The following is a 15,926-nucleotide window of genomic DNA, read 5'->3' on the forward strand; positions in this document are numbered from 1 at the left end:
TTATTGGACATATAAAATGTTAATGTGCCAGATTTTAGCCAAAAGAACATTTTTCATGCTATTTTTTTTTTTTTGCTATTATCTGCCACACGATCCGTGAAAATAATACATACATTCCATCCATCCATTTTCTACCGCTTATTCCCTTTGGGGTCGCAGTGGGCGCTTGTGCCTATCTCAGCTACAATCGGGTGGAAGGCAGTGTACACTCTGGACAAGTCGCTACCTCATCGCAGGGCAACATTCAACCAGAAAAAAGGTTGAGGAACCCTGAGCTAGCTTACAGAGAAATGTAGCGTAAACAAAATATGGATTCATGTTATCTCGAAACTTTGACCCCTTCATCACAATCAAACAGGAAGCAGCATTAACTTAATTCTTTATCATGCACATAGTCTATAATTTCATCAGAGCAACTTTATTCTATCACTTGACATCTCATACTTTACTTGTCAACATTTCAGACATTAAAACACGTTTAAAAGAGGAGTTTATCTAAGGCTGGTTTGATCAGCTGTCAATCACATGCTTTTGTAAACACGAAAACAAACATTTTTTTGTTGCTTTTTCAAACATCCAAATAAATACGACATCAAGCGCTAATTTGACAGTTAGCATGCACCTAGACACAGACGCAAGTCACATGACCTCACATGACGTTACAGGCTTGTGATTGGCTGACGGACAATGGTCACAGGATGCTCTCACGCTCCTCACCAAAGGCGACGGCGTCCGCTGACATGGTACACACCTCGGGTGGGTCTCCTGGCTTCAGGCCCCTCTTCAGGTGGACCACTCGCACGTTCTCGTTATTGGGACCGGGCCGGGTGGATGTGAGTGGGTCGATTATGTCGGTGGAGGGGGCAGAAGCGTGGGGTGTCTGCTGCTCCCCCTGTTGGGTGTTGGTGTTGTTGTTGAGCGTGACGCTGCTGGGTGTGCGGTTGAGGTTCCAGGTCTTGGAACCAGACCAGGTGTCGTCCGGGCTGGTAGCCAGCAGGCTGCACTGGTCCTCGGAGCAGATGGACATGCGGGTCACGGCAGCATCCTGGAGATCGGCGGGAAGGCCACGCTTCCTAGGGCCACCATCATCATCCAGCTCGATCAAGTTAGACCTGTCTAGCTGCGACAGGTCCGCCTCCTCGTCCTGCAGCGAGTGGTTTGGCGAACTCTCGTTGGAGCGCACGCCGGAGTCTGATGAGTCCTTCTTGTCCAGCGTGGCATCAGACAAGTAGTCCTTCCCCTTCAGCGCCAGCGAGCACATGCCTGCTTTGGCGTCTCCTGCTATTTTGCACTCTTTCAGCAGCTCAGACTCTTCGGACTCATCGTCGTCACTGGTCAACTTCTGGTAGCGCAGACCACCACTCGCCTTTGACTTAAAGTCAGCGACATCCGGGAAAAGCCCACCTCTTTCTGAGGAAGTCTTGCGGGCCAGCAGGGATTTTGAAGATCCATGGTCTCCCTTTTCATCTTCCTCTCTGATGGGATCCAGAGCTTCACTGTTGGCCGCAAAGTCAGTGTTATCATTCACTATTTTGACAGCGGCCCTCTTGCTAAACGACTTTCGTCCATCTTGCTCCGCAGCCTCCTTGCTCCTGTCCTCGCAAGGTGGTGTCATGAAGTGTCCGGGCTGAGGCTGGACCAGCTTCTCCCTGCCGCTGCCACCTCCCACCTCCAGCTGTGCCATCTGAGCAATGTACTCTTGGTAAGCGTCGCGGTACTCGGCCTGCTGCTTGTCTGTTAGCCTGACAATGTCGTTGCTTGATTCCTGTGAGTTCAGGCTTGTCATGCTGCTGGTCCGCTGCGGTCCAACCTGAGAACGCATGCAAGCATGGCGCGTTATTTGTGTGTAGCAGCAATGGTGTAGCTTCTGATGCTAATGTTAGCCAACTTGAGTTCACTCACCATCCATTGTGCATTGGCGTGACGTGGCGGCTCGTCCAGGCCCAGCGTGCTCAGCTCTTCAAAGCTCAGGCTGAAGCTGTACATTGGAGACATGTCGCTGGGGGCGATGCCGGTACGGGGGGGAACCCCAGCCCGCCGGCCCGCCTCAGGGAGACCTGCGACAATGCTGCCTTGCTCGCTGGCAGCCTCCTCGTGCAGCACTTGGTTCTCTATTTGCCGCATTTCCAGCACCTGCAGACACAGGAAATGAGGTCAGCACGTGGCAGTCAAGACTTGTAAGTGTGGCTTACCGTGGCTCTAAAAAGTTGCCAGTCTCCAAAGTTCATGTTCATCTCCTTCTTGAGCTCGTCCACGTTGCACTGCGACAGAACTCGACCATTGACGTTGGCCTAAGCGCACAAACATGACGTCATTCTTAACGCGTGGGATACGCTGGTCGTAACAATCACTGACCTTCCCGATGGTGGCCGTGTACGCCGCCAGCATGCTCTGGTCAATGCCCTCAATATGACGCACGCGCTCGCACACGCCGTCTGTCGTCATGGAGCTGAGGAGGGTGGGTGGAGTCCCCGACACTACAGAGGCGGAGCCCTGGAGGAGACACTGTTATGTAATGTGACCCTGCTATCTTAAAAACAAATCACTGCTCTTTGCTTGAAATAAACAAGTGCATACTGGAAAATAGAAAATAAAGTACGACACATTTTAAAAAGCAAACTCCTCCCCCTGTCCCGCACGCCTTGTGTGTGTCATGGCTGACAGGTACTTACAGGAGTGGCATCCCGGGGAAAGGAGCTTTTAACGAGCAGACGAGGAACAAGGTGTGATGGGTAGGACGCCATGAAGGGGCGTGGCAGCTGGTGAAGGTGGTGGGAAAAATATGGCTGGCAGAAAATCAACACAATGAAAATGAAATGCATACAAGCGACTGCTCACTTCCTTTGTAGTGACGTACGGTCACATTTTGGATCGAGCTGAATCAACACAAAGACAAAAAATGATGATGTCACAACAACCAGACTTACCTTATTTCAGTGAAACAACTCACCTGACTCTCAGGCTCCTCCCCTAAATACAGGTGAGTGTGTTTATGTGTGTGTGTTAGAGGGTGAGGGCCAGGACTCACCCTGTTATAGAAGGGGTGCTGTGGTCCAGCCATACCGCTGTAGTAGCTGCTGTGAGGCGGCGCAGACACCACGCCCCCTACTGGCTGGTTGAAGGGGCCGATAAAAGAGGCAGAGGGCGAGCAGGTGGATGAAACCTGACTGAACATGGAAGTGGGGCGGGGCTGAGCGTCCTGCAGCGGGATTGACGGATACGTGACTCCGCCCAAGTTCACCTGCTCTCGAGCTGCACGGACATCTGGACAAGGTAAAGACACATCTGTATAAGACATGCACACATCTGGACTATGGTTGTCTCGATACCAATATTTAGGTACCGGTAACCAAATTTATTTAGACACTTTTCTAAATAAACGGGACCCCAAAAAAGGCAGTATCGGCTTTATTTCAACAAAAATCTTACGGCTTAATAAACGTGTTTCTTATTGCAATCGAAGAACAATTTAATACTTAAATATAATAGTGAACAGACAACTTCACTTTTAGTAATAAGTAAGCAAACAAAGGCTCCTAATTTGGCTACTGACGTATGCAATAAGATATTGTTTTTTTTTAATTAATGTATTTTGTAAATAATATGAAACTGTTGACAATTAATTATTAATCTGCTTGTTAATTTACTGTTAATATCTGCTAACTTTCTGTTTTAACATGTTCTATCCACACTTCTGTAAAATATAATAAACACTTATTCTTCTGTTGTTTAGATGCTTTACATTAGTTTTGGATGATACCACGAATTCGGGTATCGATGCGATACCAAGTAGTAATACGATCATATCTTAGTCATATATAAAGTTTGCATGTGTCCAGAGACGTATTTCCTGAGTTTATAAACATTTATATAATTGTTTAAAAAAATAAGGAAAAAAGATTTTGTGATGATAAAACATATTGATGTAATCATTGCAGTATCGACTAGATACGCTCTTGTACTTGGTATCAGTACAGTGTAATTCAGGTGTAGATCCACCCATGATTACACTGAAGAGCGCTAGTCTGTTAGCGGTGAGCTATTGTATCCTCCTACTGTGTGTAGTGAAGCATGTTTAGCTATTCCTTGTGTTGCAGGGATGATACTTGTAAGAAAAATTACTTTATTTGTTGCCATTGAGGCAAGGATTAGTGATTTAAGGGTAGCTAAAACACTGCCGACTGCAAATGGACGTTAGCCGCTAGCCACGTTTAAAGCACCTCTTGTAGAGCAGCGTATCAGTGTTATAGCTTCACTTTGATCATTAGTTTTTAAGCCAAAAAGCGGCCATTCTCCCTTTTCTGTTGACACACTATCTGGCATTAGTACACCGGGACTGTGCGCTGCCTAACATGCTCCTCTGCTCCTAAAACCAGCAATTTCACACGTAACAACTGTGTGCCGTCATGCCTGTTAATTAAAAAAAAGGGACGCGGTATTTTTCAGAGGCGGTATAGTACCCTTTATGATTCATTAATATCACGGTACTTCGGTATACCGTACAACCCTGATCTGGACATGGCAAGGACACATTTGGGCAAAAGAAGGACATGTCTGGACAAGAGAAGGAAGATAGAGCTCGAGAAGGAGACACCTGCAATGATTTCACGGAGTTTGGGGTCTAGGTTGACGGTGCAGGGCAGGAAGGTCCGAATGTCTCGAGCTGTCAGAACTGGCGTCCGTGAGGACAAGAAGACTTCAAAGCTGCGGACGTCTCCATCGATTTCCAGCAGAGGTTCCACATCTTTGGTGGTGGGAATGTTCTTCAGAACTCTAAAAAAACAAAAGCACCTTTGACTACGAGCTGGTTGGTGTGACATTTGAACTCCCACTAGGACGTGACCGCTGACCTCTCATAAATGTTTTTGAGCGCGACCTGGTCTGCAACGCCGTCGCTCTCCTCCAGGTACAGGATGAGCCAAGACGTCCTGTAAGGCCACTGCTCTGTCAGGTTTATCCAGGACGCCAGGCGGTCCCAATTAAAGGAGATCTGATTGGCTCTCAGCAGACGACCTGCACACATCACATGACCTCAGCTCCTTCATCAGCGTAGTCTGACAATAATAACAAACATGTCAAAACTCAAGTTGGTCCAGTGAATCACGTGAGGACGCTGGTCAAACTGAGTGCTCTTCTTCATGTGCTGAATGGTTATTGATTGATTACATGACTGACCGGTAACAGACACGATGTTGAGAAGTCTCCTCATGGTCTGAGGACTGATGTCAGTGAACCAGTCTTCAGTCACCATCAGTTTGGTCAAATCAAACGACATCTGACGAGTCACTGATCGCTGAACATGGCGCCGCCGGTATGTGTCCTGCATATACACAACACAGGTCAGAGGTCACACACACACACACACACACACACACACACACACACACACACACACACACACACACCCGGCGGTTGAGGGTGGTCTTGCTTCCAAACTTGGTCAGTTCTCCCAAACTGTGCTGAGACAGTTTCCTGTCCAACTCCTCGTGCCAACCATCAGCAGTAGCGGCATCCCCATTACCCGGCGTGGCAGTGGTGGCGGCGGCGCACATCTTCCTGGCGCTCGACAGCCCTCTGCTGTTGAGGAAGACAGGCAGGTGGACGATGTTCCTCATGTAGTCATGTCCGTTGATGTTGGAGTCCCGCAGAACGCTGTTAAGATTCTGGTTGATAGCCTTAATGATGATATGCGGGTCGCTGGCAAAGATGGAGATGAAGGGTCCTTTGGAGAACAGGACTCGGACCTGTGGGGCAGCACTGCTGCACATGAGTCTTTCTGTTATCCTAACAAAATAAAGTGCTGTCATCTCACCGTGTCGAGCATCTGCAGAACTTTGTCCTGTTCGCACGAGTCCAGTCCGTCGATGACGACCGCCAGCCTGGTTTGGTGCTGCGTGAAACCGTCAATGGTCTTTGCCATTTTGGCCATGAGCTCCACCTCGTTCTTGAGGACCTAAAGGACATGTTGGCTTTAAGACCGGTCTGTTGTTCATGCAGACACCATGGTGGGTCTTGTTCTCACCTTCATGAAGCCTTCGCTCTTCAGCCTGTGCATCCTGTTGGCGGCGCTGTGCAGCCTCTTCCTCTGCGAGTTCATCACCGAGTCAGACACCCGCCACCATGTGCGGCAGTTCAGCAGCAGAGCCACGCCCACCACGCTACCCAGAGCCATCAGCATGCCGTTCACAGTCTGGTTCTCGCTGTCCACGCGAAAGATGGCCAGCAGTGCCATGCCACTGACAAAGCATGCCATCACCAATGCGAAGAGCACAAAGGACGGAACACAACACGTCTTCTTCCACTTGCTCTTTCCTGAGCACACACAGTGACACAATGTGTGTGTGTGCATTTGTGTTTGTGTGTTTGTTTGTACCTTGTGTCTCCTCAGTCTTAAACACTCTGAAGAGGCGTGTTGCCAGGAATCCAAACTCTCTCTCACAAGCATCAGACAGTGTGGCGATCATTTCAGCCATGGATGTCTCGCCTCCAACGCTTGACAGTCGATTATAATCTGTAAACAGAAACCTGAAAACACACAGGAACGGTGCAAAATAGTTTATATGTACCTGACAGGTGAAACATCATTTAACCTTGCGTGTTGCCTGACAGGTGAAAAATGAATTAACCCTGTGTGTTACCTGAAAGAGGCAACATTATTTAACCCTGTGTGTTACTTGACAGGTGCAAAATAGGTTAAACATACATGTACCTGACAGGTAAAACATAATTTATCCCTGCGTGTTACCTGACATGGGAATCATTATTTCACCCTACATCTTACCTGACAGGTGAAACACAATTTAACCCTGTGTGTTATCTGACAGGTGCAAAATAGCTCCATGACAGGTGAAACATCATTTAACCCTGTGGGTTATCCGACAGGTAAACATCATTCAACCCTGCGTGTTACCTGACACATGCAACATTATTTATCCCTGTGTGTTACTTGACAGGTGCAAAATAAGTTTAACCTACATGTACCTGACAGGTAAAACATAATATATCCCTGCGTGTTACCTGACATGTGAATCTATAATTAACCCTACATGTTACCTGACAGGTGAAACTTCATTTAACCCTGTGTGTTACCTGAGAGGTGCAATATAGGTACATGACAGGTGTGACATCATTTAACCCTGTGGGTTACCTGACAGGTGAAACATCATTTAACCCTGCTTGTTACCTGACATGTGCGACATTATTTAACCCTACATGTCACCTGGCAGGTGCAACATCATTTAACCCTGTGTGTTACCTGGCAGGTGCAACATCATTTAGCCCTGTGTGTTACCTGACAGATACAACACCATTTAACCCTGTGTTTTACCTGACAGGGGCAACATAATTTAACCCTGTGTGTTACCTGACAGATACAACACCAATTTACCCTGTGTTCCACCTGACAGGTGCAACATACTTTACCCCAAATGTTGCTTGACAAGTGAAACATCATTTAACCCTGTGTGTTATCTGATGAAACATAGTTTAACCCTACATGTTCCATGACAAATAAAACATAACTTAACCCTGCGTGTTACCTGATTAAACATAGTTTAACCCTGCATGTTACCTGACAGGTGTAACATTATTTAACTATCCATACCTGACAGGCAGAGCTCTAGTGCTTTGCTCCGGCAGTTCTGGCGGGTTGACAAACATCAACTTGAGGAGGAGCTCCAAATAACCGACATGGCGGGCCAAACGGCTGCTGAGAAGCCACGCCCAGTTCCAGTTGTCACCCTCACGGCGACCGCCAAAGTAAACCACCACTACAGAAAGCCGTGCAGACCACAACGTCACAAGAGATGTAGAAATAGGAAACAGGACAGTATGATTGCCTGGAACTCACCAAAGAAAAGGTATAGGAGGGCCAACAGGCTGAGGGAGACGGCCATGGCTAGCCTGGGGTCAAAGGTGAAGCCAAGCACAGTGGCAACTGATCCGCAGACAAGCAAAGAGAGAAAGACCACCAGCCAAGACAACCGAAACAACGGCTCGATCTGCTGCCCCGCAAATGTCTTCATCTCATCTGAAGGGGAAAAGCGCGTGATGTGAGTACCGTATTTTTCAGACAATAAGGCGCACTTAAAATCCTTTCATTTTATCAAAAATCTAAGCAATTTTATTTGGTACATGGTGTAATGATATGTGTGACCAGTAGATGGCAGTCATACATAAGAGATACGTGTAAACTGCAAGATGACGACAGTAAACAACACCAAAACTTTGAATGTTTAATTGAGAATATAGAACATTATACACAGCGCTCAAAAATCAGTCAAAATGTTTTTAGTAAGACGTTGGTAAGTTATGAAGCCGCACCGCATCAAGCGCATTAAACATACAAGTCTTATTATAGTGCATGTATAAGGACTTCAAAATGGCACCTATTAGCAGACATACTACCTGCCATTTTGTTTCGCAATATTATGCAAAACCTACTTTTCTTACCTTCTGGTACCTGTGGATGTGTATTTGGGATCTGCATAAGTTCTGAAAATGTGCGCGTCTGCCACTGTCGTCCGTGCCGACACTGTAGTCATAAGCTTCTTCTTTTTCTCTACCTTATTTTGTGACATTCATCTTCCGCTGTTGCCATTTCTAATATAACGTAGCGTAAAGTTCTTACTTATATCTGTCAATGGACTAGCTATCAAAGAGCTAAAAACTGTGGTGGGTTTACATAATTCACCCACGGAACTTTAGTTATTAGAGGGTTCTGGTCGGACATTTTTTCACGGGCCACATTTCCAGCGTTGATGTTGCATTATTGAGCCAAGGATGAGAAGATATAGCTCCGTTATTGATATAAGTAAAGTCATTTAAACAATTAGTTCCATCTTTTGACACTTCTTCCACTCCCGTTCTTTCACCCTACACCGCTACAACAAAGATGACGGGGAGAAGACGCTGTCGAAGGTGAGCCACGTAAATAAGACCGCCCACAAAACGGCGCATCCTAAAGGGATGCTTAAAAAGCTACTTTAAAACCTCTAAAGGCCTTAGTGGCCACATGCGTGGACAGCACCTTTTAGCTCTTATTTCCAAATTTGTGTGCACTACTGAATTGGGATCTTATGGCCGCTTAGGTGGACACTTATACTGCTCTGGTGATGTCAGAAGAGTATAATATTCAACGGAATTTGGAAAAATTGTACAAATAAAAATGTACATGTCACTACACATGAAGTACACGTTTGTGTACTTATGGACTAAATACATCATATCAAAGATTATTCTTAGTATTTATTATGATTAAGGTCCAATAAGCTTAAATAGCAAAGAGAAATTAAAAAAAGCATGTAAAACAAACAACTTGGGCCTTAAGTGGTTAAATTAAGATGGTCTATAAAACATAATCTATGCAACACTTTAAAGAACCACCATCAAATGTTATGTGAACCACAAGATTGATTGATCGATTGAAACTTTTATTAGTAAATTGCACAACTCAGTACATATTCCATATAATTGACCACTAAATGGTAACACCCGAATAAGTTTTTCAACTTGATTAAGTCAGGGTCCACGTAAATCAATTCATGGTAGTGTTTTAAATTTAGGGAAAAAATCATAATATGACCCCTTTAATGCGCCTTATAATCCGCTGCGCCTTTTGTATGAAAATAGACCTGAATAGACCCACTCATCGACCCTATGGTCCGAAAATTACGGTATGTGTGTGAGTGTGTTGTTCACATGTGAGCAAGTGTGTGTGTGTGTGTGTGTGCTCACCCTCCAGCTTCTTGAGCAGAAAGGACTTGCCGCTGCCCCACTGGGCATACAGGCCTACACAGATTGGGGGCTGCATGGTGGGCTCGCTCAAAATGTCAGCAAGGGCGGAGCTGTAGAGGTCGTAGCCCAACATGTCGCCATCTGACTCAGTGGGAGACAGGTGACCTGTGGGAGGAGGAGATTTTGAGCGATGGCTGAACAGGCTCGTATGCGGCGGCGGTCTAGCAAGGGGACGTACGGGCTCCAAAGATCTGCGTAAGAATGCTTTTCTGGTGGCTGCAGTCAATGTTGTACGGCGTCTCTCCCGCCTTGTTGGGCCGGTACAGCAGGCGGCCATCTTTAGGGTTTCTCAGGAGGAGCTCTGCCAGACGGCGGCTGCGCCCCCGGATGGCTACGTGGAGAGGTGTGTCTCCTCTCTGAGACAGACAGGCATGGAGACGCAGACTAAATGTCACTTTAGTGCTCAGCAAATGTTGGATTTTGGTCAAACCAATAAACTGCTGGAGATGCAGGAAGTGATTATATTGTGACTTTTACTGGGAAGGATTCTCACTTTGTCCACGGCAGACACTTTGGCTCCTTTATCGAGCAGCAGCTCCACGATCTCCACACTCCTCATCTTGGTGGCTTTGATCAAAGGTGTCTCGCCGTCCTGTGGCAGAAAGAGAATGTGGGCCGTGACTTCCTGGTCACTTGTGCAGGAGGTGTGTCAATGGACGTGTCTCACCTTGGTACACATCTCCGTGTCAGGGTTGCACTGCAGGATGTCCCTCACCATGGTGGCGTTGCCTTTCTCCACGGCCCAGTAGAGCGCCGTCTTACTCTCCTGAAAACATATTATCTTCATCGGCATCTTCATCGTCATTTGTGTGGACCTGCAAGCAGGGGCACTGCTAGGAATTCTGGGCGCCCTGAAAGGATATCGGTGTGGGCCCCTGGTCTGTCGAATTTGGCTGCTTCCTTGAAAAAAACTACCAGCATCATTTTCACGCTGTAATTGTCTACATGCTTACTGGTCAGAAGATACAATAAAAGAAACATAATTTAAAATCACTACTTACTTGTACACGAGGCAGATGATGAAGCTTCTTTTTGTTTGAGCTTTCGATGAGTTAACATAAAATGTGAACTTTCTTACGCTGTAATTGTCTATTTGTTTGCTGGTCAGAAGATACAAATCTCTACTTACTTGTATATAAGGCATCAGCTTTTTGTACAAGTGCGCATATTGTTGCGGACTAGGCATCGATGGGTAGCAGACATCGACAGAACACCCCTCTACTCCATTCATTGCCACCTTCAATTTTGTTGTTTGTCAGTGTTCTTGATGCTGCCTGGTGTGATAAACCAAATTTGTTTCCTTTCTTATGATTACTGACCTAACAAATCTGACTGTTATTATGTAAATTATATATTGTTAGTTGTCTTATTCTCATTTTACTGATTTGCAAAATGGTATTACACCTCTGATTGAAAATACATTTTCAAAAAAACACTCAAACCGGTGGTGGGTATTTTATTGTATTTAACATTCAAGCACTGACATGCAAAAAAAAAAAAAACAAGTGTCCTGGATCAAGATAGTCCACAGCTAAATATGTAGCATCTAACTTAAATGGGCAAGTAAAATATAGAGCACATGGAATACGTCTTGGGGGTCGCGGGGGGCGCTGGCGCCTATCTCAGCTACAATCGGGCGGAAGGCGGGGTACACCCTGGACAAGTCGCCACCTAGGCGCCAGCGCCCCCCGCGACCCCAAAAAGGGAATAAGCGGTAGAAAATGGATGGATGGATGGATGGAATACGTCTTTATAAAACAAATATCAAAAACAACAACACGTTTTGTCTAACCTTAATTGAAGTTTAAATTGGCTTGTTTGTTTGTTGCCTTTTTGTTTGTAAATTTGCTGATGACGCCTTTGAAGTCCAATTGTCGGGTAAGCTGACTTTTGTCAGTCTAGATTCAGACTTAGACAAACTTTATTGATCCAAAAGGGAAATTGTTCAACACAGTAGCTCAGTTACAAAGGATGGAAAGGGTAAGGATGGAAAGGATAATGCAGGTATAAAGGAGACCAAAAATGTATCATAGTACCAATATAAAATATAACATATGTAATATTTACATATTACATATACAGTATACAATATATACCGATATATTATATTATTATAGCAAGGTTATTTAGCCTCTCTTGGCTTGTTGTGGATCTGAGATACTTCTTAACTAGTTTCAGTTTGCTAAACACCCTTTATCCACCTGCAACAGTCACAGGTAATGTTATCAGAATAAGAAATACTTTATCAATCCCCAGAGGGAACTTGATACAAAAAGTCAGTGTAAAACTTTCCCAAATTCTAAATAGTCCTTTTTACTCTGTTGATGTCAGCTATTATGGCGTTTTTTATTTTATTTTACATAGATATGAAATAAAACAAAAATAAATGGTAAATGGTTGTACTTGTATAGCGCTTTTCTACCCCTTTTTAAGGAGCCCAAAGCGCTTTGACAGAATTTCCACATTCACCCATTCACACACACATTCACACACTGATGGCGGGAGCTGCCATGCAAGGCGCTAACCAGAACCCATCAGGAGCAAGGGTGAAGTGTCTTGCCCAAGGACACAACGGACGTGACTAGGATGGTAAAAGGTGGGGATTGAACCAGTAACCCTCAGATTGCTGGCACGGCCACTCTCCCAACTTCGCCACGCCGTCCCCCATCTTTTACATTTAACATTTTTCTATTTACGCGATTCAAATGTCCATGACCTAATAACCAATTTCACAAGACCACATTAAACACGGTAATGTGACTGAACTTCATCAGATGCTCATAATCAATGATTACTTAGTTATTATTCTGCAATTATTAATTACTCAGTAGAACTTGAACGCATCATAATACAACTCAATGCAGCCTCTGAATGGGCGCATACTGGAGCACTGTTCCACAGAGGTATGTGTGAAACACAATGTTCAACAACAAAATGGCAACTTTTTTTTTTTTGGAACTAGCGACTTGTCCAGAGTATAGCGCCCCCAGACGACTGCTAATGGAGGCTACAGAGTCCAGCATGTGTACCCATCAAACGTAATGTTACAGACATTAAATCAATGAATAAGTAGGCTAATTGTTTCAACCCTGGGTAGTTTTACTCTCTCACCAAAAGGTGTTTGGTTTCCTGGGCCCCTGCTCTGCTGCTCCTACTCGTGGCCTCGCTATTTGCGGGGCATCCTAATCTGCTGGAGTTTGCTCGCGCTCATTTAATGGTGATGAGGAAGAAACATGGGAACCACCAGGAAGAACGAACTGCAGTGTGGACTATTTTAAGAAGGGGCTAAGGCATTTATTGAAATGTTCAAAATTACATTATTGTATGAGCTGGGTCTTTGTTTTATTTCGGATTCATTAGTATGAATACATATTAGTTTATTGTACAAATAATCATTTTTTATGGGCCCTTGTGGGCTGTGGGCCCTTGGAATTGTCATCACCTTTCCCCCTATACAACGGCCCTGCCTGCAAGGTCACATGATGGCTGCTCACCTGTCCTCTGATGTCAATGTCAGCGTATTTGTGCAGCAGAGCTCTGACGATCTCTACGTGACCCCCCCTCACCGCTCCGATCAGCACAGTGTCGCCGCTCTGCGCGCACACACACACACACACACACACACACAAACACAGAGTGTGACCGTTTAAACAAAGATTGTTGCGTGATGGAGCTATGCGAGGTTGCGGCATCTCACTCGATCGGGGATGTTGACGTAAGTTCCGGCGTCTAACAGGTCCTGCACGATCTCAGTGTAGCCCTCCTTGGCGGCAATCATCAGTGCTGTGTTGCCATCTTTGTCGGTCATGTTAACGTTTGGGTTCCTCTTCAGAAGTTCCTTTACCACATCAGTGTAGCCCCCCTTCACCGCCACGATCAGAGCCGTCATGGAGTTCTGTTTACACAGAAATATGTCAACAAACACTTTTTACATTGTGCAACCTGCGGACTGCCAGCTTACCGCCCCCTCCTGGTCGACATCCGCACCGTTCTCCAGCAGGTGCATGACGCAGTCGATATGTCCTTTCCTGGACGCCCAGATCAAAGGTGTGGTCCCATACTTTCACACAAACAAACATACACAACTAAGTGAGTGTGAACTAAACAAACATGTGTGTTTCTCTCCCCACCTTGTCAGAACAGTTGACTTTGGCTCCGCCCTCCAACAAGAGTTTGACGATGTGGGCGTGTCCCCGTCCTGAAGCCCAGATGATGGGATACACGCTGTATTGCTGCAAGAACAAAACGTGCCATAATGTTGATGACGATGTGACTGCTCTGAAAACAGACAGATGAGTTACCTGCCCAGTGGTGTTGGGGTTGGCCCCCTCCTCCAGCAGCACTTTGGTGACGTCAATGCGACCTTTGTAAGCCGCCCACATCAGTGCCGTCCACCCTCCCTGTCACACAAGCACATCATTACAACACGACTACAGGCTTGTGATTGGCTGATCAGAGAGGAAGTCTACCATGTCCCGATGCTCAATGTAAGCGCTGTTCTCCAGCAGCTCCTTCACCACCTCCACGTGACCCTCCTTAGCGGCCGAGATCAGTGCTGACCAGCAATCCTGATAACATACAAACGGTTACCATGACGACAGACCTCTTGTTGCCTGGCAACCACACTCCACCCATTCCCCACGCAGCTAAGACCGTCTTGACTGCATGAGTATGCGTTTGTTTCGCTCACCACATCGTCCAGGTTGACATTGGCTCCTCGCCTGATGAGTTCCTGCACAATGTCCAGGCTGCCCTGCTCGGCTGCCAGCATCAGCGGCGTCTGTCCATTCTGTGGATGGCCAAAGATAACAACAAAATTGCAACACAGACCGCACTCCCTGTGCTAGTTTTGAGCATTAGAGTGAGAGCGAGCACATACATCGCTGCGTCCGTCCACTTCATTAAAGCGGTCCAGATGAGCCCGAAGCGCCGTCAGGTTTTCCTCCTCCACGTAGCTAAACAGGTTCTGGATGGCCAGCGTGGTCATCTTGATGGACGTGGTGGTGTCCATGTTGGTGGTCTGTCACTATGTCTCCTGCAGGTATGACAAAGAAAGGCAACGCTGTCACTGCGCTCCCTGCTGGCCGCTGATGGCATAGGCTAGCTTTCTGTTTCAGATGACGTTATCCGTCTAAACACCTGTCTACACAGTATAGTGCATCTTTCGCACAAGCATACAGTGAACAAATCGATTCAACGATTATTATTTTCACTGGCAAAGTTACCGGTTTGATCTCAAGCATAAATTATGTTTATGTAATCTAAATAATGTAATTAATAATATCTCATAATAAAAACAAGGCATTTTCTTGTTTGTCGCGTGTCCAATTTGTAAGATGCCATTTTATGAAGCATGAAGACAGCCTTTTGCAGTTGCCATGGAAACAGACGGCTCACGCGGCCATCAGAGAGAAAAAAACATGTCAAATGATATCTAACACATTTGGTGACATTTGCAGATCATATTGGTTGGATAATGGATTTTAAAGCTCAACAAAATGTCTCAAAATTGCTAGGTCATTGCAGTTTTTGTCGCAGCGGAATAACCTTCGAGCTGATTCTATGACGGTGGGTCGTAAAAAGATTGAATAACAGTACAGAAACACACGTTTTACAATAATGTAACACAAGCATTTTATCATGCTCGACGTGCCAAGTGTCAATCAAACTTTGAAATGATGCTGAGGAATGTCACAATAAGAAATTGATCATGTTTACCAGAAAGAATCACGAAGTTTGGGTTTAGGTGCTCAGGTTCGGTACGGTCGGGATTGTGGAAGATGTTGACGTGCAGGCTGGAATTTTTGTTGATGGATGTCAGCCAGAGATCATTCTTCATCCCAAACAACAGCAGCCATCTTGATGAAGACGATACGCACATCAAGGTAGCTCTAGTTATACACACGTTTCCGTTTCACTGCTGACAAAATAAGAGCATCAACAGGGTTTGTTGCTTGGCAACTTCATAAAAAAATAGTGTTGTTGTTTTTTTCCGCTTGAGTTCATCTATAATTGTTCTTGTTAGTAAATTGATATTGTCTGAATAGTTTCAAAGTCATTCGGGTTCATTATGACGACTTAATAGTTTATTTTGAAAGACTTCAGATATTGGCCACAATGAGGCTCTTTAC

General features: G+C 45.6%; 1 protein-coding gene across 5 annotated transcripts; it reads right to left on the reverse strand.

Annotated features, from left to right (window-relative positions):
- Positions 1-367: 367 nt before the first annotated feature.
- On the reverse strand, positions 368-15,676 carry kidins220b (kinase D-interacting substrate 220b). 5 transcript variants are annotated; one of them, XM_061901321.1, is made up of 28 exons: positions 15,514-15,676; positions 14,675-14,830; positions 14,486-14,584; positions 14,265-14,363; positions 14,097-14,195; positions 13,926-14,027; positions 13,757-13,855; positions 13,493-13,690; positions 13,290-13,388; positions 10,463-10,561; positions 10,289-10,387; positions 9,974-10,151; positions 9,736-9,900; positions 7,850-8,029; positions 7,604-7,769; positions 6,374-6,525; positions 6,023-6,312; positions 5,813-5,953; positions 5,406-5,744; positions 5,176-5,320; positions 4,851-5,013; positions 4,595-4,773; positions 3,029-3,264; positions 2,673-2,786; positions 2,356-2,493; positions 2,193-2,291; positions 1,903-2,133; positions 368-1,810 (listed from the first exon to the last, which is right to left on the reverse strand). In XM_061901321.1, the coding sequence occupies exons 2-28, from the start codon at positions 14,804-14,806 to the stop codon at positions 692-694; spliced, it is 5,160 nt and encodes a 1,719-aa protein (XP_061757305.1). In that variant the 5' UTR covers positions 14,807-14,830; positions 15,514-15,676; the 3' UTR covers positions 368-691. The 5 variants fall into 5 exon arrangements, 4 of the variants coding, with proteins under 4 accessions (XP_061757305.1, XP_061757304.1, XP_061757307.1 ...); XM_061901320.1 differs by having other exon boundaries at positions 2,356-2,505; XM_061901323.1 differs by lacking the exon at positions 2,673-2,786.
- Positions 15,677-15,926: the final 250 nt, after the last annotated feature.

The sequence above is a fragment of the Nerophis ophidion genome, linkage group LG05 (genome assembly GCF_033978795.1).
Source record: "Nerophis ophidion isolate RoL-2023_Sa linkage group LG05, RoL_Noph_v1.0, whole genome shotgun sequence".
Classification (NCBI taxonomy): Eukaryota; Metazoa; Chordata; class Actinopteri; order Syngnathiformes; family Syngnathidae; genus Nerophis; species Nerophis ophidion.

What these genes read in the sequence shown, in the direction of transcription:
- kidins220b (XM_061901320.1), bottom strand. Translation starts at nt 14,806, where the DNA reads ATGGACACCACCACGTCCATCAAGATGACCACGCTGGCCATCCAGAAC. An exon ending in ACACGGAGATGTGTACCAAG is followed by an intron (nt 10,388 to 10,462) that starts GTGAGACACGTC and finishes TTTCTGCCACAG; the next exon opens with GACGGCGAGACACCTTTGAT. An exon ending in TCTGCTCAAGAAGCTGGAGG is followed by an intron (nt 8,030 to 9,735) that starts GTGAGCACACAC and finishes TTTCCCCTTCAG; the next exon opens with ATGAGATGAAGACATTTGCG.